Below are 22,422 nucleotides of genomic sequence, written 5' to 3'. Positions count from 1 at the left end.
CAAACTGTATGAAATACCTTAAATTTAGTTTAAAAATATCTTTGCCTCATGAACATTTAAAACAGGAGTTATGAGTAATGCAAAGTTGTCTGTTATTATTAAATCTTAAAACAAGTGAATTTTGCTCTTGTCATTTACAATATCTTTCAGAAAATAATAGTTTGTGTCACATCTACAGGTTCATAACATCAGTAACAGTAATAACCAAATCTTACTCAAGAGTTTAATAAAACTAACAAATAAAATAAATAATAAATAAAAAAAAAATAAATTTCTGGTTTGGCCTTTCATGCTTTGGAGGTCCAGCAGCTCCTCCGTTATGTTCATGTTGTTGTCATCTCCTCTTAAAAAAATCAGTAGCTGTGCAGTGTCAGATGCATCTGTGCTTTCATCGCAGGCTAATGAGAAATAATCAAAAGCCTCTCCCCTGTCCCCCAGTTGTCCACCATTTTCATAACACAGTCTTTGATAAATGTACCTTCAGTAAAAGGTTTGCCATGTTTAGCTATTAACATGGCCACTTCGTAACATGGCCCTCACTGTCAACTTTCCTCGTTTTCTTTGCAGTGGCCATGGCAGAAATGAGCGGAGAAGGGTTCGCGGCACGGATGCTGAGACTGATAGTATTAAAGTGGTGCTGCCACCATTTGGTTAAAGGAGGAATTACAGTTTCAAGTTTTATGATTTATTTATTCTGTTTGACAGTGCAGACGGGCCATAAATAATACATCATAAGACTGAAGCTGCGGGCCGTATGAAATCTGACCGCGGGCCGTGATTGGCCCCCGGGCCGGACTTTGGACATGCCTGGTTTAGACCGTCACTCTAGTGTAGCCTATCAATTCAGTGGGAATATAAATCATCGTGCAACCACCACGGCTCCTCACATCTAGCTACTATAAAGCAAGTTGGTAACACCATGTATTGCGCTGATAAGCAGATGGAGCTTCTCTACTCTTTAAAACTGCTGCACCAAGCGCTGCTTATCATGTGAAGGCAGTCTAATGACAATGGGCAACCTCCTCTTCATACAAACAGACCAAACTGTTTCTCTCTCTCTTTCACATGCAGGATTTGTGAGAACCTACCTTTGTAGAACTGTCTATGCTGTCTGCATGTGACTCACTGAAGGGATAAGGAAGTAGTAAAAGTACTTTGATTTTGTTTTAAATTAGCATTGATAGAAGTTTAACCAAAATGATCCCAAACCAAATTGTCTGGTGAACAACTGAAGTTTCACCGACAAAATATAATTCAGAACAATTCGTAGCTCTGGGTCCTTGCTCTCAGCTTCCAAGCAAGCACAGAAAACTCTCCTGCTTCTGCCTCCTACACATACAGAAGAATATTAGGACTAGGGATGTGCGATACCACACTAAGGCTGATATCTGGATATCAATATCTTTAGACGTCTACTTGTGTATATAAAAATAGTGACTTTTACAATGCACATTTATGTAGACTTCTCTTTAATCAGAGCAATGAAACTAAGAACCGTAGCTCTGATATTGTTTATGGACCAGACAGACATTAATATTTCATGTGACAGTGGACTTTTTTGGTATCGATATTTTAATGTGAAGACCGACTCTAAAAACGAAACATGTCTTGATCTAGATCTAAGAATTTCCAAACCAAAATTGCCACGGCTAATGAGAAGCAACAAGACAAGCACAGACACGTACTGTCACGATAAATCAGTTCAAGGTCACATATTGTTGCCAACAAGAACATCTGCTAATGAGAATATCAATGCAATAAAGTTTGTATTAAAAATTTGTCCAGAACTGGGAACGAACACAATTGTGAATATCTACTTAATGACAGGGAGTCAATAGGGATGAGTCAATAGAAAACACAGTTATAATTAGAAAGACAAATGTACCTGTCAGATCAAATTCAGTTGTTTCCAGGATAACAGGTACTAAGTGTTTTTTGTCAAAGGTGCCATTCCAGCTCCGTATGTCAATGAACTGAAAACTATAAAAAGCGATGCACAACATCATAGGGCACCCCAGGGCTGTATGCTCACTTTTGAACGGCTGTTCCATTCCAGCACCATAACTCAATAAGCCCTGAAACTATAAAAAGTGATGCACAACAGTTTAGAGCCAGTATGTACTTGCATGGCATCCAGTAACTTGATCAACATTGATTTAAATTCATCGGAATTTAAAATTCTGCCTTCGTATTTCGGGTTGCAGTTTAGTTGTCATGAACTCTTATGAAAACATGAGCTGCTCAGTTCCATTTGCCATTGTGTGAGGTACACAAAGGGTGACCAGATTTGAGTTTGTGAAAAAGAGGACCCTTCAGCACACATAGAGAAACGCAACGCAAAGCGCAACACGGACGCAACACATGTTTGGGGCTCTAGTTGAACAAAATTTTGAAATTGTTTAAATGTTTGAGTTTAACACATTTTTACGTCTCAAAAAGAGGATATGTCCGGGAAGAAGAGGACATCTGGTCACCGTAGGTACACAGAGAAAGCCAAGCCAGCCGACTAGTTGCAAAATAGTGGTTTAGTGGTGCAACGACAGAACAATGCCGACACAAGAAAGAAGTGTTCTGATGCTTCAGTGACTGCTTACCTCATGTTTGCATGTAATTTATATGTCGAGCTGTTATTTTTTTTGTACTACCACATACTGTGTTTGTGCATTTGTGTGGTTCTTGAAGTGTAGTGACAGCAATTCTACTTAAAGATGTCAGTATATTAAAATATTCAATAGCGATTAATCACACGATTCCCATAATTAACCTAATTCCCATTTTTTAAATTATTTGAAATGGACATTTTTTGAAATTCGTATTACTGTTGTCAACGCATCAGCTGTTTAGGGAACATTTGCCCCGTAAATCTCTCAATCATGGGTTTGAGTCCCGCTCAGTCTTTCTGGGTGGAGTTTGCATGTTCTACCTGTGTCTGTGTGGGTTTTCTCCAGGTTCTCCGGTTTCCTCCAAAGACATGCTCGTTATGTTAGGTTGATTGGTGACTGAATTGACTGTAAGTGTGAGTGGTTGCTTGTATAATATTAATAATGCTAATTAATCTTCAGCTTTGGTATAAAATGCTTTTTCAAGGTCTTTGTCACAGTTGTGTGTGGCAGATCAACTTATATATATATATATATGAAGTATGTCAGCTCTTTCTTATATTTGTTTGCCACACTGGTGCGGATGAGAGATGGAAAATGGTAAACATTCTTTTATATAGTGCCGTTCTACCTCGTGGTAATCAAAGCACATTACAGTCACAGACACATTTATGCATTCGCTCACACATGCACACACACACATTCGAACACCAGTGCCACCTGTTTTGAATTTACACAAGGAAACCCGCAGACCATGACGCTAAACACCACGTGAAACCTGTGATTCAGGAGACAACTGCAGGTCTCACGGGACGTGTGAGATGTGGTTTTATATATGTACACAAAAGATATATTCCTAGTGCCCTTTGACCAAACAAACAACAAGTTAATGCGACTTTTACGTTCACCGTAACTTAAATTGAAAAATAATAATGGGCACAGCATGAGGGTTAAAGTTAAACCTGAGTTTTGTCTGTGTTACCTCTTCCTTGTTTGTGTCATAGTGATCTTCCTTTGTTTGCCTTCTAGGTGGATCATTAAAGACTAAACGGCATATCAGTCACTGACCTCACAGAGCCACCATCTGAGCAGTCAGTAGAAGTTGCCAAATCTGGATAACCAGGAGCCATAGACTATCAGAAGCACCGTGGATTTAGCTTCCTTTTGATGAGTTTCATTAAGGACGCTTACGAACCAAATCCTGAGAAGTCTGGAAAACAAGAACAGCGGGGTCTGTGGTCAGCCGGGCTGATTTTTTTCTCATACCGATTTGTCATCACGCTATTTTTGTCCGTTGCCATCCTAATGTTCCCACTAACTGATTTTTGACTGTGACAACATGTTGCTGACCAAGAAGAATAAAAACAGGACATTTGCTCTCCTGTTTTGTGTCATTACATTTACGACATTCCTGTTCAGTTACACTTTTCGGGATCCTTCGCTCTACTTCTTCAAGTACGCATCCCGCCTGTCGGACAGTTTCTTTGCCAAAGGGCTATGCGCTTGTCAGCAGTGCATAGCAGAGTTGGAGGATGACCCATGGTTCTCCGAGCACTTCAATCAGTCCGTCCACCCTCTGATGACCAGGGAGAACAGCGTCCTCTCTGATGAGACCTTTAAGTGGTGGCAGGTAAGATTGAGGAGGCCTGTTTACGGGTTTGTAATGCAATGCTGCAGAGGACTGGAAGAGAATGTGCACACTCAGCTTCTAGGAACAGACGAGGTGCTCAAAAGAAAAGACTATGAATAAAGAACAGAGATCACACTCTGCTGTGACGCTCCCAAACATTTTTCACCACATTGTTTCAATCCGAGGAATTTTTAGCAGGATCAAGTTGTGAAGCAAACTCCCACGCACAATTTGTTCACATTGAAGAAGTGAGATTTAGGATATGGGATTCACAGTAATTTCTCACAGTCTCTACTAAATCTGTAGACAAAGGGAAACGTTTTCTGTCATAACTTGAGTGAATAATTGGTAGCAAACTACTTAGGATCACTTCCTGAAATCAGCCTCAGTCAGATGGTTTGTCTGGCAAAATATTTGCCCTGATTTAGACAATCGCATTGTCTAGTTATTAACCAATAACTATAGCTTTACGTAGCTCCTTTATTCCTTCTGCTCTCAGCCATGAAATTACAAATGGCGGAGAGCGCCATGTCCACCAGAAAACAGCTTGTTTCGAAAAGAGGATGCACAAAGAGATTTGCCGTTATCCACTTCACAATTCACCATGAAACGAGTACAGTACAGGGACACGCAGATGGCGTTAAACTCCTGGCTAGAAAACATTCCAAATTTGTTCAAGAATGCAGTGTCCGCCCACTGCACTTGGATAAACTCCGGCTGCAGGCTATTGCGTAGCTCTTGGCACGCCATTTAACTGTGGCGCAGCCCGCTCTGTAACAAGCTGCTATGTTTTAAAGATCATAGCTAAAAAATGTAAATGTAAATGTAAATGTAAAAAAGTCCCTATTATGCTTCAGAAACATAAACACGTCCAACACAATCCAAAAAACACATCAGCCCATCGATGCGGAAACCATGAATCATGTCATTTTTTCACGTTTATTTTAACGTTTAATTTGAACATGAATATGTGCAAGGCAGAACTATTGTCCCTTCTTCCTACTTTAAACATTGTAGACATTACATATTGACCTGGCCAAGTCTGTTAAATTAATTTCAACTGTATCTCAGAAATCACTTATTCACTCATGTACAATGGCATGGAAACATGTATTCCTTTCTAATCACAGGCAAAAAGTGCTTTTATCTTCGCAATTTATTTAAGTCTAGTCTTGTAAGTAACTTGAAAGTAAGCAAGCCAGACTTACTTTGAACTTGGACACTGTTGTCTGACACCACAGTCAGCAGATTATTTCTTATCTCTGCCTCTTCAAAGATGGATTTTGTCACCTGTGTGATACCTCAGTGTCACTGTTAAATAGCTTGAGAGATAAACCCTTGGTTTCTTGGAGTGACAGGAAAGCCATTTTATTTTCTTGTTATGTGGGGATATATATTCATGTAACTCCGTTTTGACGCTGCTGGAGACATCTTTAACAGCTTGTAATGCCATCTAAATTTAGCATGTCATCCGCAGGGATCATAAAATAAACTTAAAATATCAACCCCGGCTCGTCAGTCAGAACATTTGTTTCATAGGGGATTCTATGTTTAAATCCACTTTCTTGTAAAACAGAATTCATAGCAGCCATATAACTGATTACATGCCAGTCTTAATTTAATTACATCAAACCAGTATATACCGTACTTTCCATGCATCCCATTATTAGTGCAGCTCTGTAAATTAGAAAAAGCCTATTCACAAAATTTATGCCACACAATTACCTTGGTCTGGAAAGCAGCCAGTGCCTTAGGTATTCCCACATTCACCTCACACCATGTCCAATTAGAGGCAAGAATAGAAAAATTACTGCAAGGTTGCCGCCTGTCACTACTCATTTCAGGAAAAGCCTCTCGCTCAGCGCTTGATGAGGCAAGTGTCACCTATCAATGGCAGTCCAGCCAGATGGTTTGGACTGTGCCGCTTCAAGGCAAGGGCATAACCTCCAGGTGCGCCGAGGCTTTTTCTCCCAATGTGCTGTCAATGCTCACACATTACATGGCTTTAGGTAAGCTTAGTAAAGGAGATGTTTTTATCAGAGGAGAAATCTGTTTTCTTTTCAAGGCTGGCATGAAATACCGCTGTACAGTGTTAACAATCTGTACAAGTAAGTAATGTCATATTGACCTTTTTCACAGCAGGGAATCAGGTATAGCACTGATAGCTGCATTCCACTTAGAGGAGGTCTTTATTTTGTGCATGCTGGCTCGGTACAAGGACCACGCAAAGCTCACAGTTAACAAGTTTAAAGGAAAGAGGTGCAGAGGAGGGATGAATGACAGGAGTTAGGGAAAGGGTGGATGTGCGGATCCCCTTTCAGGCTTTTTCCAGGCTCCTTGATGTGAGTGGCTGGAGTGGAGGAGAGACTGGAGTGACTGAGCAAGTTATGGAGCCCAGGTGATGAAAGGGAAAGGAGATGTGGAGAGGAGTTGGGTAAGCATAGGGAAAGGTAGAAGGATGAAGAGATTAAGGAGTGAGTGGGTAAGGAAGGAAGGATGGGTTATAGGTACTGGGTTATAGGTACTGGGTTCAGGTAAATACAAGTATCAACCTCAGTTAACTTGTTAACCCCATTTAATACGCCTGGGCTTTGCCTACTGTGACAGGTCAATTGTCTGCCATGAAAAATGTAGTTCTGACATGGTGGAAATGCCTCCACAAATAATATTTAGACCATGAGTCACTAAAACTAATGCATTCGTGAGACCGTTGCAGAACATTCTATATCTGCTCTGTGTTTCAGCCTGCCACGGCACACTACGTAATAGCATACAAAGCACACATGTTCCCGTGTTTATGTGCTGTCGCTCCGAGTTCAAAGCCACCAGAAGAATGCCAGGCCAAAAGAGTCCCTGCAGACCGAGCTAAGCCGCCCCTGAGGTTATTTCACAAATGCGCTCAGTGTCTCGAGCTCCGTTGCCCTTGTTCAATCACTTCCACTTAAAGTGGCCCCAGAGCTGTGGCGCTCTCTCTGAGGCCTGTCTGTGCTGTGTGTCACCAGTGGTTGCAGTCAGAGAGGCAGCCGGCCAACTTCACTGAAGTGGTGGAGGAGCTGTTCCAAGTCATCCCCGATGAGGTGCTTTACATGGATGCTAGCCCCGAGCGCTGCAGGACCTGCGCAGTGGTGGGGAACTCTGGGAACCTGAAGGGGTCCTATTATGGCAGGCTCATCGACTCCTATGATTTCATCATAAGGTCAGTCGGCACTTCAGTCTGTCGGATTTATAGAATAACACATTTGCACACCCTTGCCATTTACTGTGTTATTAACAGAGACCAAAAATCTACTACATGTATGTTATTTGGGTTAGGGTTAGGGTTATGTTGTAGTACTATTGTAGGTTGTAAAAGTAAGTTAGTATAGTTCTCACTTCTTTGAAGGTTCATGAAGGTGTTGTACGCACCAAATAAATTCTAAGGTTTTGGGGCAAGGAAATATTTTAGCTATAAAAATGTTTTAAATTCTCATTCATTCAGGATGGTACAACTTAATACCGACGCCTTGTTCTCACTGTTTGTTCTTGGAATTATTTTACTGGAGACATCTTAAGACACGCCTCTATATACAGATATAGTGTAATAGAAATATAGATGTACTCATGTAGGTTTCTTCCACATTAGATTAACCTGTGGGTTTGTTTGAACTGTTTCACTGCGTGTGCTCAGTAGTCTATAACTGATTGCAGAAAAAGAAGATATGAAGCCCAGCAGATATTCACATTAGATAAAGCTCTGTACATCTTGTCTTATCTGTCAACTAAATAGCAGAATTAATTTGTGAAATTCACACTTTATCAGCAATGATCGCATCACACAAAAAAAGAAAAAAAAAAGAAAAAAGAAAGAAAATGCTTCGATCCAATCGCAAGTGTACTGGTCCAAGTATAGATGTGAACACACCCACGATGTCTTCAGGATACATGAGATCTGATCACTTGTAGAGTCTTTTGTGGCCCCAGGAAAAAAATTCCACACTTGACTTGGTTCCAGACAGAAGAGTTGGACACACTGCTCTGCTAGCTTAACTAATGTTAAACATAAAAGAAAGAAAGAATGAAAAAATGTGATGCTCATGGAAGATATTTTATTCAAATCTCTCTCCCATAGTTAAGGCATTTCGTTAGCTATTTAGTGTTATAATGAATCCTCATTATCTGCTTTACTTTCTGCCGTCTTGCTTCGCTTCTCCTCTTCCTCTTTCTTTTTCCTTTTCCCCCCAGAGCTCCTTTTCATTTTGAAAGTGGTGCCTTTGTCATTCTTTAAAGAGTCCGCATGCTATGGGATTAGATGTGCAGAGTTGTGTCAAGAGGAAGTCCCTTTGGGAGGTCTTAATACCGTCATTGACAACATAGCACTTTGACACTGTTGAAGTTTCAAGTTTGTCAGCCCTTGGGGACCCACTGCTGACCTGGGGCTCCAAGCAGTTCCTTGCCAGTTCTGTGCCATACGTATATGGCTTACCCATATCCTATCCACACAGAAGAGCTGAAGGCCTACTCATCGGACAGCCTCCACATAACTTTTGCCTCATGCCTTTTGCTCTATTACACAACACCTAATTTTCTTTATTTTTATTAAATTCAAATTTTTAATATAATTTATCCTGGTAGAATAAAACAAACAAAAATAATTAAAAAAAAAAGCTTTCCAGAAGCAACGGGGCAAAACAAACCACCACCAGATTTTATATGGCAGAAGTTGATAAATGTAAAATTATGTCCCATTTCCTGTCCAATCAACTTTGCTCGATCTGTCTGAATCGGAACAGACAATACACCTCTGTGCACCTCAGAATTCATCCGGCCACTTCTATCTTGCGTTGCACCATCAATAAACATGAGTGACCCAGAGCCATTTGAAGCCATGCACGCTCAGGCATCACTGCCTCCGCCGTGTTTTATAGATGATGCTGTGTTCTTTGCATCGTGGGTCTTTTCAATAGCGTTTTTCTCCTCATCACTCTGGTACAGGGTTATCTTAGTTTCATTTGTGAAAAAAAAAGGCTGCTCTTTTGGCAAAGTCTAATCTGACCCTGATGTCATCCACCACTGTTCAAGGTGTTTTATACTGCAGAGCTGACCAGTGCATTTAGTTGGTTTGGCAACTCTAATGTTCCTGCTATCTCTCTGACGTATTTGCTTCATTCTTGCAGCCTCAGGGTGGTCTGACTTTCACTGAGAGCGCCTTTGAACACATATTGTTGATTCACAGCAGCAGGTTGCAAACACAAATGTCACAATTGGAAACAATTCCGGACAATGTGTCTGCCTATCTGATCAAGAAATAATGAAGGAATATTCCTCACTTGTCCTAGAAAATAATCATTATTGAGCCCCTGAAAATGAATTAAAATTGTAGCATTTCCTCAACTGTTCCTCCACTTATTCATGTATAATGCAAACAACTGCCACTGTCCATGCATGCATGGACTTAAGTGTGGATCCATCAGGCAGTACGTCAGAAGTGTCATAATCTCCAACAAATCAAAAGAAATTTTATTAACAAAGTAGATCAAACCAACCACGTTTGAATATTTAATTGTCAGACTCGTGCCTTAAGGCAGCAGGAAACAACAGTGGCGCTTTTCTGTCTCTGTTATCAGTCGCACAAATGGCAAGATATACCAGTTTATGAACTGGCAAAGCTGTAAAACCACTGGCTTCAAACTAAGGACAAACAAAGGTTCTCGCTCAGACTTTGTTGACAGAGGTTGAATTATCAGGATGACTCAATATGTACTGATGTGTTCAGTGAGTTGAACGCTGAAGGGGTGTGAAACGCTCCCATACTAGTGTGACGTCAAATTCCTTTGAATTGCTCTCGGTCTGTTATTCAACAATTCTGAAGACTTTTGCACTCTGGACCTGAATTGTGATGTTCAGCATCCTGGTATTGTTCAAGTAATAGAAGATTGTTACTCTCGTTCCGAATTCTGAAATGTTTTAAACTAATCGTAGGATAATAATGTAAAAATGTAAGGGGAGCGTTGTGACACACAGTGAAAAATAATGCAATTCAAATATCCACAATGGAATTTACCCAGCTCCTCCTTTATAAGCCTGCTTTATGGTCCATTTTGCACATTGAACCATCATTGCCTTATCGGCTAAAGCCTCTTGTTTGTTGGCCGATTGCAAAGATAAATTAGATTTGAGTCACAAAAGAAGTATTGCATACGCCCATGTTAGACAATAGTAATCTGTGGGGCTTTTTGAATAATGGAATTCTAAAAAGGATACTTCTGTGACACGGTAAAGGGTCAGGGCAGTGATTAAAGTTAGATGTAAACTATGGTAGTTATAGTGAGTCATCATAATTGTGAAACTGATGCATTGTGAGTGATTCATGAAAAGAAATGGAAAATTGTGCTAACTTTATTGAGACAGAGGTAGTGGAATCGCACTTCCTTTCTCCTGTGTCTCAGGCTCATGGGTGAGATAAGAGAGAAAAATGTGGACCAAATGACAAACCAAATCAAATCAAGTTTTTTGTTTTTCTAAAGCTGGACTACAGGAGATTTTAGTCGATTTATCCCCTGAGTCTCCCGTTATGTCCAATCTTGATCAGAATCTACTTGGTTGAAGTTCAGTTGAAATGATCTGGTGATGTGAACTGCTTGTAGACTTATCGGGACCAATGTGATTAATGTCGAATATGTTTAATATTTAGGATCTAACAAGTCTACCACGACACAGCTCAGCTGACAGTGTTGTCAAGCTAAACTTATGTAACAATGTTGATTGCATCTCCCCCAAAATTTTCTTAACCCATTTCTCAAACTGTGATTTCTCGTCTAGAAGTTAAGACTATTGGCAAAACCATCTCTAAACAGAGAAGGTAGCCTGAGATATAATCTGCCATCAATTTACAATACAGTCTTAACTTCCCTCCTCAAGAAGTTTCTACCCCATTCACACCTTGAGACTGGAGGCTCTCACTTACTGCGTTTCCATCACCCATTGAAATATGCAAAACTCAAATATCGCAATAAAAAAATGGTAATGGAAATGCCTTCATTTCGAAAAACCTCTCAAATATTGCTAAAATATTTTTACGTGTGATTTTTCAGACCTATGGCGCCACTGGAGATGATGCAGGGGGTCATGTGACCAGTTCAAGTCCATTTTCTCAAAGGGAATTCTTGCGTGACAAGAATATAAGCAAATTATGGGATATTGTGAGACGAGACTTTATGAGTTACAGCTCATCCACAAAAGACCTTTCAATGGCTTTTATTTTGCTAAAAAATGTAATTTAAGCATTGTTTCTTGTCTGAGAGGTATCAAATTGAGATTTTCAGCCATGGAGCTATGGACAGATGGCAGAACTGCTATTCAAAAGTGGAGCAAAAGCAGGTAGGGCCCTGGTGTCTGTCTGCAATATAGGTCATAAGCTCCATCTCTATTTTAATGGATGGGACTAGGGCCAAAATAAAACACTAAAATACACATCAAATATTTTTTTTATTCATATAAGATTTCTGTCATTTTAGGTTGTTAATATAGACCCCTTCACAGTTTGTAAAGAGTGTGAAGTTTTTTGAGGGGCAGGGCTTACCTGGAGGCAAAAGAGCTCAAACACTGTAGCTTGTAAATGACGGTCAGCAAAAATTCAAAAGGCAAGAGTGGACGAGGAAAATGTATAGTTTAGAGAATATACTAATACAGTGGTTCTCAACAAGGAGATGTAGCAGAGTCCCAAGCTGGACTATTACAGCCTACTTCGTCAAGAAGCTGCGCGTGCAGCGTGGCAAGTGTCAACGAAAGTAGCCTACTATTTTGCCCTAGCCACTCAAATGACCAAGGAAGCTGGACAAGCGTCCTGCTTCAACCGACCACTTACGATCAGTCAGTGTGTGTGTGCGCACCACACATCTGAGCAGAGACACAACTGATCAAACCTAAAAATATTTCTTACCTTCACTCTGGTGTCCAGAACAGTCAGCATTATCAGTCATCCAGCTCCAACAGTTTAATAATCCACCGATATTATTTTCATTTACATCCTGCTCCTCGCGGTCAGCGTTTAATCAGCGTTTCATCTGTCAGCATCTCTGGACTCACACGATGAAAATGGATGAAACACTGTTGAGGAACAGGATGTAAACGGGAATAATTTCAGTGGCTTATTAACCTGTTGGAGCTGAATGACTGATAATGCTGACTGTTTTGGGCACCAGAGTGAAGGTAAGAAATTTTTCCCTCTATTATTTTATGTCAGGTCACCGTTAAACAGTGGTGTGGTGTAATGATCTGCTGTGAAACGTGCAGCTTGGTGAACACAGGTGTGTCTGTGTGGATGAGAGGGACTGTTTTGTTCAGACAGGTGTGTTAATGAGAGAGACTCGGGTGATGAAGTTTATTACACTTAATACCGATGTTTATATTTGGACCTCTGGCATTGCCCAGCTTGCAAAAGGTTAAGAACCCCTGTATTAATACACTCAGTCTTTCTTTTAATTGCGTTCAACCAAAGTTGTCTACAACTGGCAGTGGCTGGATAAAATTTCAAGTTAATTATATGAAAGCACAACTGAGTCTGGCAGAAGTGTGTTGTGACTGCACTGCGCTGAATCTGGCAAAGTTGCAAGACAGCGCCGCACGTATCCCCAGGAAATTAGCGCCAATTTGGCCAATGCAAGGAAGCAGCGGCACGCTGTCCCTTGTCGCACTGAGATGATCGGTGGTAAAATTACATTTTAAAAATGCAGCACACGTGTGTTTCTTGACATGGCCACAACTATTTTATCTCCACTGAGAGAACTGAGCCCATGTATGTTTAGGTCATTGAATTGTCCGTTCAGAAAAGGATATTTAAAAACAAAAAATAAACTGTCATTTGATTTTCATTTTAAAATTCACAAATTAAAATTGATATTCAAGGCATTTTTCTTAATCAGGGTCGAGAATGGAAACAAAACTTTAAAAACCAGTCACTTTTAATTAAAATCGTTAGAAGAAGGAAGCAAAAAAGCGGTGTCTGCATTTGTCTACATAGCTAAACACATCAACATTATATGAGGTTGATGCAGTTATATTCTTGCAGCTGAATATTTTATTGTTTCAGTGCGTGACCATCACCAGCCCTCCCTTGGAGCCGTGTTGAGCTTTATTAAGTGGAGTGACCTTGTGTGACAGGGAGGGCAGTGCTCAGTGAATAGAGGGAGAGAACAAAGGACAGAGAAGATGTGGAAGGATGTACAGAGGAAGAGAGGCATGAAGTGCTGGTAGCAACTGGTGGTGTGTAGGGTCCTGTGCTTTCCAAGTCGCCTCACTCAGGTTTGACTGGGACCAGGGGGGTGCCATGTAGATCTCTGGAGAGATGGAAGAGTCCAGGAGGTTAACTAGTGATAGAGTGAAAGAACAGTCTAGCCCTCATGAGACGGGACTCATCAATTCTTTTTGATGTGATCCAGCACGGGCTGGCAGGTGGCATCACACATGCATGTGTGCATTCCCTAAGTCTGAGTGAGGAGCCCCAGCCCCTGAGAACCACCACCCCAGTATGGAGCGCATGGGTTCCAAGACCAGAGAACCAACGTAGCCATGGGGCATGCCACGCCCCAGCGCACAAGAGGACACTGGAGAACCTATGTAACTACCTCGACCTCTCATATTGTGAATCCGGAAGTTGATGTGTTGTGTAACGGAAGTTGACGGACATGGATAAGTATGTTGTTTTTCGAAACAATAAAAGAGTGTGTCTCAGGGAAGGTGAGTCATATTTCAGGTAAAAACTAAAAGTCAGTTCCAAAGACTGGGCTAGGGAAATGACAGAAGTCATGTATTTGCCATTAACACAATACCGTCCTCATACGTGCCCGTACTTTGAAAACAGCAACTTCTGGTTGCAAAATTAAAAAAACAGGTGTTTTTTTGTTTCTGTCTTCTAACAATGTTATTTTTTATTTTTAGAAACTGAAGAAAATGAAAACAGACTGTTGTTTAAAGTTTTGTTTATCCATTCTCGACCCTGACAAAGAAAAACTCCTTGAATTTCAATTTTAATTTTTGAATTTTAAAATGAAAATGAAATAACCACCCATTTTTTTTTTTGTAATATCATTTTCTGAACGGAAAAAATGTCAAAATATACATTGCACTTTCATGCATGGTATTCTGTGTTGTGGTTTAACCTGAGGTGTTTGATGTTTGTTGTGTTGCCACAACTCAGTAGTTTAGTTATTTTCTATTGTGTTCCTGTTAATGATCTACATTATCTCAAATGACTGACCTATCAAAAGTATTGAAAGTATAGTGTATAGTGTTTTGAGAATCGATCTTAGAGCATAAAGATAGGTAGAACAGGATGGCCATGAAGTGGAGGGTTAGGAGTTTGATCCCCAGTACATGGAGCGCACGCCAAAGAATCCATCAGCAAGGTACAGAACACCTATGTTCTCTCAGTGCTTGGCACACTTGTGTGAATTTGTGTGTGCTTGAGTAATGTGACATTGTATCTTTAAAGTGTTTTCAGTACCAAAGGATATAAAATACACAATAAAAAATACAAGCAAGTCACGATTAACATCAAAAATGACTATCTACATCTACATTTAGTAGGGCCTCATGGTAGGGTCTTAGAAAAAAATGTTTGCTTTAAAAGAGACTGATTTTGTGCATGGTTCTTGAACCCTGTTAAGATGTATAGCAAAATATCATAGTGATGTGGTTGACACAAAGCCCCTGTCAAGAGAGTAACCCGAACACTGCCTAAATATGCAAAAACAAATTACACCCAGTGTTCTTGCATAATCCTTAATTTATCACAGCATGGCTTTGTCAACCTGCTGTGACGTGGTGCCTCTTTATAAAGCTACATTACTGCACTTATCTTCTTCGGCAGCCCCCGCTGTGACAGCAGCATGGTATTGTCTACCAATTCAATTAATGGATGACAGGGACAAGAGGTATTACGTTTCTATTAGTAGAAGACATTTCTGCAGTAGCCAGCTTTTGAAATTACAATTTACTCTAGTCAGAGCATCATTGGAGTCAGGCCGTGGTGCTCCGCTGAAAGGTCCCCCTAAATATTGGGAAACAATCATATTCACACAAAAAACAAAGTAAAAAGAAGTGCTATTCCTAGAGTTTTTTATCATCATATTGTGCAGCAATTAGAAACTTTACAGTCTGCTGAATTATCTACAACAAGTATCCTAGGAACACGTTTCTGCACAGGAAGAACAGACTGATAGTTAACGTTATAGCAGATAGCGCGATCGAATGACTGAATTTGTGAACTGAAAGTTTTGGATATAGCTGAAACGGAGTCCAGTGGGTGTGAGCACATTGAAAGACAATTCAGAAATCCACACTGCACCCAGATCCTCAAAAAGCCTTCTTTATACACCATTATGAATATCGATCAACGCTAGCCTATCATCCCAAGCCTCTTGTTTGCTCAGCAGATTGCTGGGGAAAAACAAATATGAGTCATAAACGAAGCTTTTAAATCTGCCTCTGACAGAATAGACAATAGTCACACTAGTTGATCAGCCTCTCTGTCTTCTACGACACTTGTCGTCACTAAAACACGTTTTGTGGACCTCTTATCTTTGAGACACATGCACATTACCCTGCTGACTTCCAGTTCGTATCTGAACACAGATAAGGGCTACGTTTTAGGCAGAAAGACAATGATGTTATCCAAACTTTAAACTCCATTAAAAGAGATATTGGATTAACACTTCATCTACCCTGTAGCTCAGACACGTAGCAGAGATGAGGAAGAAAAATTTGACCTAAACAGCAAACAAAAATCTGGCCTGGCAGAATCAAGTGCAATGGAAAAGTGCAACATTAGGAAACAGATATATAAACGCAAACAAACTTACATGAATAACAATAGACATACATTAGACTGTTAAATAATGCAACTCAGCGGAGATGGAAGAGGCAAAAAAGAAAGATAATATCTAGCCTTGGTGCAAAGCCAAAAGGTCACCGGAACAAGCAGTGTAAAACCCTTAGGTGTAGGTAACATGCTCGAGGACGACACTCTGTCCAGTCTCCAGTTTTTATGAAATGTTGTTTTTGCTCAAATGGAGACAAATGGGGATATGTATTTTTCCGAAACCGCTCTGAGCACTTCTGTGCAGCGAATGTGTGCAATCACATTCTCTCAGTTCGTCTGCATGCTCTGAGGGTACGCTGGCGTATTTCATTTGAAAAGAAGCAGGCTGTCTTGGATGTATGATTGTCTCATCATTTATATTTACTCTGGTGAATTGGGGATCAGTCAAGCTTATATTCTGCACCGTGATGTAAGCCCTTGCAAATAACTTCATTAAGATGGATCTTAAAGCCAGGAGACGTAATAGGTAGGCACATTGCATTTGTGTCTCAGAATCCCTGTTGGAAATTGCTTTTAAAGCCGAGATCTTCGCTGAACTGATGCTGAAGCTGTCAACCAGTGATGATGCTCTTTAAACTTGTTTGTAAGAAAGAACATGAAGTTTTTCTTTTCTCAGCAAGAGCCTTTTAGCATAACTATATGTTCCTGCTGCCAACGACTGACCAAGGATCTACATGCAAGTGCCTCTTACTCATCAACCACCTCTGTTTGAGGAAACACAAGGCGTGTTGGTAATCAGTATCCTAAAGCTTTTTTTTTTTGCATTATTCCTCCTCCTCATTATTTGTTACAGCACAAAGAGAGCAGCACTTTCAAAGATCCATCATTACAAACATTTATAATAAAGGCCTCATTTTCAGGTGCACTCAATTCACAGTGCAATCATTCCTGTGCTTTGCCCAGTGCACCTCATTGTTATTGTGACACATTTGAACAGTGGAGCTCAGAGGCTTGATTACTATTTTGTGCTACCTGCGCTACAAATTGATGTCACCAGGGCACCGTCAGAAGTCTGTTTTGTGACCTGGATTAGAGGCAATTTGCTGATATTACTTTACTTAAATGTTTGAATCAAACTCATTTTGATAAAGCTGCTCGCCTGCAACTGCTTTAGAATGTTAAATGATAAATGGTCTTGTTTTTATCTAAAGCCAGTCACAGGCTCATATTCACACACCAGTGCCAAGCACTGGGAGGAACTGGGGGTTCAGCGTTTTAGACTGGTCATAGACTGTATATAAATATGGACCACATGTTGCTACTTCCTTTCATTGGCTAAACTGCTGCCATCTTAAGACTTTGGAGCCAGAGTTGACCACACAATCAGTGCGTTTACATGCATGTGAAAAAAAACAAAAACAAATTATTGCCTTAATCTGACTATCACAGGAGAACTATGTAAACACGTTACTCCTATTAAAATCTGAGTTCTCATTATCCTATTGAGACACCCAGATAATGCGATTGGAATTCGGTTACATTCGGTTCTCTGCCATGTATACGGCTTAATTGCAGTGCTGATCGGATAATGCGTAGGCGCATGCTCCAAAACCACTGTGCTGGCTTGTGACCTCGGAACAAAAACATCCAAGAAATCCGGTCACAGAAGAAGAAGAAGGTAAACAAAGCCCGTAGAAGAACCGTCTGAGGGATAGCACGCAACTTATCTGCACCAGAAGTAACGCAAACATTACGTATGCTATTATCCCTATGGTTGTTGTTTGAAATGCTGGTCTGCCGCATGAATGACTCTTGTTTATTATGTGACAAAATAGGTCAACGGGAAAACGGGCTGTATTAACGTGGTATTATCCCACTAAAAAGACACATAGTGTGAAGGAGGAGCACATGTTCCCGTCAGTTATTTGATTTTCTTGCGCTGCATGTAAACTGGGACAAGGACTGTAGTCACAAAGTCGAATAGCTTGAATAAGCTCTGCATGTAAACGCACTGAATGACCCGACCATACCACCAGGCTCACTCGTGTTTTCCTTTAATTAACACTATGCTCTACTTTACCTTCACCAGTTACAAGGAGAAGTTGCTATACACTATACTTTTTTCAGGTCCCACGGCACCGCTTTATGGCAACTGGTAGTTACTGGTAGACCATCTATAGCAAACAAGCAGGCAGTCCTACACCGTTCTCGAAGTAACCTTGAGTTGAGTGCAACTTTAATATTCATCCTGTTAATTGCAAAGCCTCGGGCTTGATATCCACACCTGGGGTTCCTTTCCTTTCACCTCAAATGTTGCTGCATTCTGGCCCCACTGCTTCACTCGTCTGATAAAAATGTACACAGTGTTCCCTCCTCATCTTGGTTATTAGTCAGCTGGAACTGCACAGGCGGCTTTGAAAATGTACACTCACTCCGGCTTACAAAAGAGAAGGGTGCTAGGAGCAACAGACTGGCGAGCATGAGGAGAATTGAGACAGTACTGAAACACTGCTGACCTTTAACGTGTTAGTTGGTTATTACACGCACCGTGATCTGGTTGCACCTTGAAGCATGGGGCTGTGTTACGGAACACCAGGGGATCCAGGCTTTGAGCATTTTGAGTACAAATGAATAATAATTAGACAAATAATGTCTAACAACCTGCTGGCAGGCAAACAGTCTTGACATTAAAGGCATCACAAATCATTCAACAGCATCGCCTTCTCTTTTTCTCACTTTTCAAAAAAAGAAGAAAGATAACCCAGAGAGAAAACTGTGTGAGTCTGACTACAGGCTAAATGTCTGACCCAAATATATATGATCTTGATGTTGTTTCAAGCTGAAAAAAAACAAAAATGTATATGTAAAGACAAATGCAGTAATAATGAAGCCAGACTCAGTTCTTATCAGCACGTCAGTTTGGTAACGCTCAAGGATTTCATTGTGGGGTAGATTTCAACTGATGCAGAGAAAAAAAAAAACCTACAACCAGTCCTACATCCAATCAAAGCATCAAAAGATGTGACAGTAAGTGTTTTTTTTTTGTTTTTTCAGAATCAGAAAAAAGACATAAAAATAAAGAACAAGAATAAAACCCAAAAGTGGATGGGCAAAAGCAGCATATCGTGTGCAATGCCAGGCCTGCTGCCAATAACAGAAGAGTGAGATAAATGGTGCTAAATAAATAATGTGAAGCATGGATGAAATTAAGAGTGACATTGTAATATTGCACCAGAGGACATAGTGATATTGCACTTGAGCATTGCACAAGTAGTAAACTTAAGTTATTGTAACTGCCTTAGAGTTTAGGAGGAGAATAACTTTGGGAACAAAGGATGTTATCCTCATCTGGATTTTATAGGTTGGACACCGGAACCTGTGACCAGGTGGCAGCCGCTCAAAAGCTGGAAGAGACCGTGCAATAAGTCATTAAAAATGACTTATTGCTAGCCTGCTGCTCTTTTACAGTGCTCAGGTGGTGAACAGGAAGTCCAATAATCTTAAAACACACCTTCACAATGTTGTGCAGACGGTCCCTGTCCTGTACAGTTATGGAATGATACCAGCAGCATATGGAGAAAGCTAAAACACTTTCAATGAATGTGTAATAGAATGTCAGCGAGATGTACTTACATCAGAAAAAGCGTTCAGTTTCCTAAGTAGGTACATCCTCTGGTGGTACTTCCTGTGTTGGAAGAGAACCTCAGTTGGCAGTCCAGAATGGTTCCCAGGTATCTGTATTCCTCAACTGTCTTGACTGGAGAACCGTGGATCACAGTGGTGATAGCTGTTGTTAGGATGTTGGCGATGCCATGAGCCTTGCTGTCCTTGAGGACACTCTTCCTCCACTCTTGCGGGCTGCATAAAGCCAGCAGGCTTTTGGTTTTCTGCCTTATACGCCTGACACGTAAGGCAGCATCTTCCATGACTCCTGACATTCTTCTGGATCGAGGGCCACCATGCCACTTCAAGGATTTTCAAGTGTGTTTTAAGTCATCTGAAAGGATGATTGTGAAAATATTCCAGTAAGCAGGCCGTCAGAGCTTTAAGGACTTCAAGCTGGTATTTGTCACCTCCCTCTATAGGGGACTTTCGATACACAAGTCCTTGTACCACAATGAAGCCCATTCTTCCTGGTCTATCAGTGCCAGAGGCAGAGTTTAACAGATCTTTAATCTCTGGATCTTTCCCTTGAGCCTCTTGTATCTCTGTCAGAGAAGTTGGAAGTCCAAAGGCATCTTTAGCGATGTTTGTAGCTACATAAGCTGCAGAGATGTTGGGTGGAGAAACGGCTCTGCACAGGGCGTCAGGCACGATGTTCTGAAGACCTTTATGGTATCGGAAGTTAAACTGAAACAGCTGGAGCCTCAGGATCCACCCTGTCAAACAGGATGAGGTTTTTGGACAGTTAAAAGCCCATGTTAAGGCAGCATGGTCAGTAAGGACTGTGAATTCCTTTCCTTCCAGGAAGTGGCGCCACTTTTCAACAGCCCATACTACTGCCAGACATTCCTTTTCTGAAGTTGAGTAATTATACTCTGCCCCTTTCAACCCTTGGGAAGCATAAGCTATTACTCTTTCCTCCCCTTCCCTTACTAACACTGCTCCTAGTCCTACATCACTGGCATCACTATGTACCTCAAATGAAGCAAGAGGTCTGGCTGAGCTAAGATGGAAGCACTGACAAGGGCCTGTTTTAGCTGTTCAAACCTTTTCTGGCATTCAGCCGTCCAGGTCCACTCCACATCTTTCCTGGTCAGGCGATGGAGGGGAGCTGCAATGTAATCAAAGTGAGAAATGAACTTATGATACCATCTCACTAAACCAAGGAATCTCTGTAATGCCTTAACATTGGTGGGTGTTGGATATTCTGTTACTGCCAGCGTTTTCCCTGGGTCTACATGTACACCTTTCTCCGACACTACATGGCCTAGGAACTTCAGTTCCTCACAAAAAAGTGACACTTTTTCAGATTGAGACTGAAGTAAATCGTGAATGAGGGGCATGGGGTAAGCATTTTGTTGGGTTTCAGCATTTAATGGCCTAAAATCAACACAAAATCTGGGAGTTTTGTCAGCTTTCGGGACCAGCACCACTGGTGACGCCCAGGTTGATTGTGATGGCTCAATAATGCCATCCTTGAGCATCTGTTCCACCTGTTCGATGATGACTTGACGTTTGTAAGGGGACACTCTGTATGCTTTGCAGCGGACTGGGACCTCATTAGTGGTAAAGATCGTGTGTTCTTCCACGGTGGTTCTCCCCAGTCTACCTGAACACACCTTTGGCCAAGCTTTGAATAGTTCCCTTACCTCCAAAGGATGATCTTCCCAGTCTGGATTGGAGTTATTTCGAGGGCTCATCGTCTGGGGGAGTGCTATGATGAGATTAACACTGGGGTAAGTGACCTGCTGCTCAGAAGGCTGAGAAAGAAAAGGATAGAAAGTATAACCCCTTGGGCCCTTCACGCCATAGGTTCAGTCCCCAAGATTAATAATGGTTGAGGTCTTTGTTAGAAAATCTAGACTTAAAAGGGGAAATGCTAGGTTGTTATCATCAAAAATGTACATCTCTAATGACCACAGCATGCCATGCCAATCATACAGTAGCTGTACCTTTCCTTTCGTAGTAGGTTTTCCCATCTGCCAGGGCAAAGCTTTGGTTTTCACTTGGCATATTTTTTTCTCCACTTTGTGCCACCCCCAACCACTGACTACATTTCATAAGGGAATATGTACAGGCAGTGTCAAAAACAGCGGTACATCGACTTCCCCTCACCTCAATGAGGATGTGTAGAAGCGTTGTTGTTTTCTTTCCTTGCTGCACAACTGTAGAGATATCAGCAGGCCTTATGGATGACCACTTTTCTTGTGGTTTCTTTGTAATTTTCTCCTTTGCTTTCTGTTGATCAACCTTCCCCCAGTACTCCTTTGCTGATGTGCAGTCCTTTTCCACCAGAGTGCCAATGGATACTAGTTGCTCAACTGTGGTAACCGTGCCGCGAAGACATCTAGCTAATCTGGGAAAATACAGTTATTGAGTATTTTCCTGACTAACTCAACTTCTGTGATTTCAGGTTTCCACTTCCACAAAGGGCATGATAGTCATAGGCAAAGTCCCTTAGACACTGGTCAGGAAGCTGCACCATATCTCTAAGTTTTTCTTCGACCTCAGAGAGATAATCTGGAGGTAGGAAAGCTGCGTGGAAGGCTTCTTTAAAATCTACCCAACTGTGGACCCTGGTCATTTTTTATTTATTTTTAGTGACACCGTCACATGTCTACATCGCTTGGACTCAGCATTAAACAGCCTTTCCTCCTCCAGCTCCCCAATACCAGTGTCCAACTGAGTCCGTGTGTAAATAGAGCAGGTAATTGTCAGTGGAACACAGCAAG

At 41.1% G+C, this 22,422-nt stretch overlaps 1 protein-coding gene across 2 annotated transcripts in view; it reads left to right on the top strand.

Moving 5' to 3' along the window:
* The window catches only part of LOC125020581 (CMP-N-acetylneuraminate-beta-galactosamide-alpha-2,3-sialyltransferase 1-like), a 72,427-nt gene that overhangs the window by 36,994 nt on the left and 13,011 nt on the right, over positions 1-22,422 (top strand). For both annotated transcript variants that reach the window (XM_047606015.1, XM_047606016.1), the window contains 2 exons: positions 3,630-4,230; positions 7,233-7,426. In XM_047606015.1, the coding sequence (XP_047461971.1) occupies positions 3,940-4,230; positions 7,233-7,426 (485 nt within the window). In that variant the 5' untranslated portion in view covers positions 3,630-3,939. The remainder of the gene's footprint in view (positions 1-3,629; positions 4,231-7,232; positions 7,427-22,422) is intronic.

The sequence above is a fragment of the Mugil cephalus genome, chromosome 14, assembly GCF_022458985.1.
Source record: "Mugil cephalus isolate CIBA_MC_2020 chromosome 14, CIBA_Mcephalus_1.1, whole genome shotgun sequence".
Lineage (NCBI taxonomy): Eukaryota > Metazoa > Chordata > Actinopteri > Mugiliformes > Mugilidae > Mugil > Mugil cephalus.
Note: the sequence above shows the minus strand (reverse complement) of the source record. Positions and strands in the feature narration are given on the sequence as shown.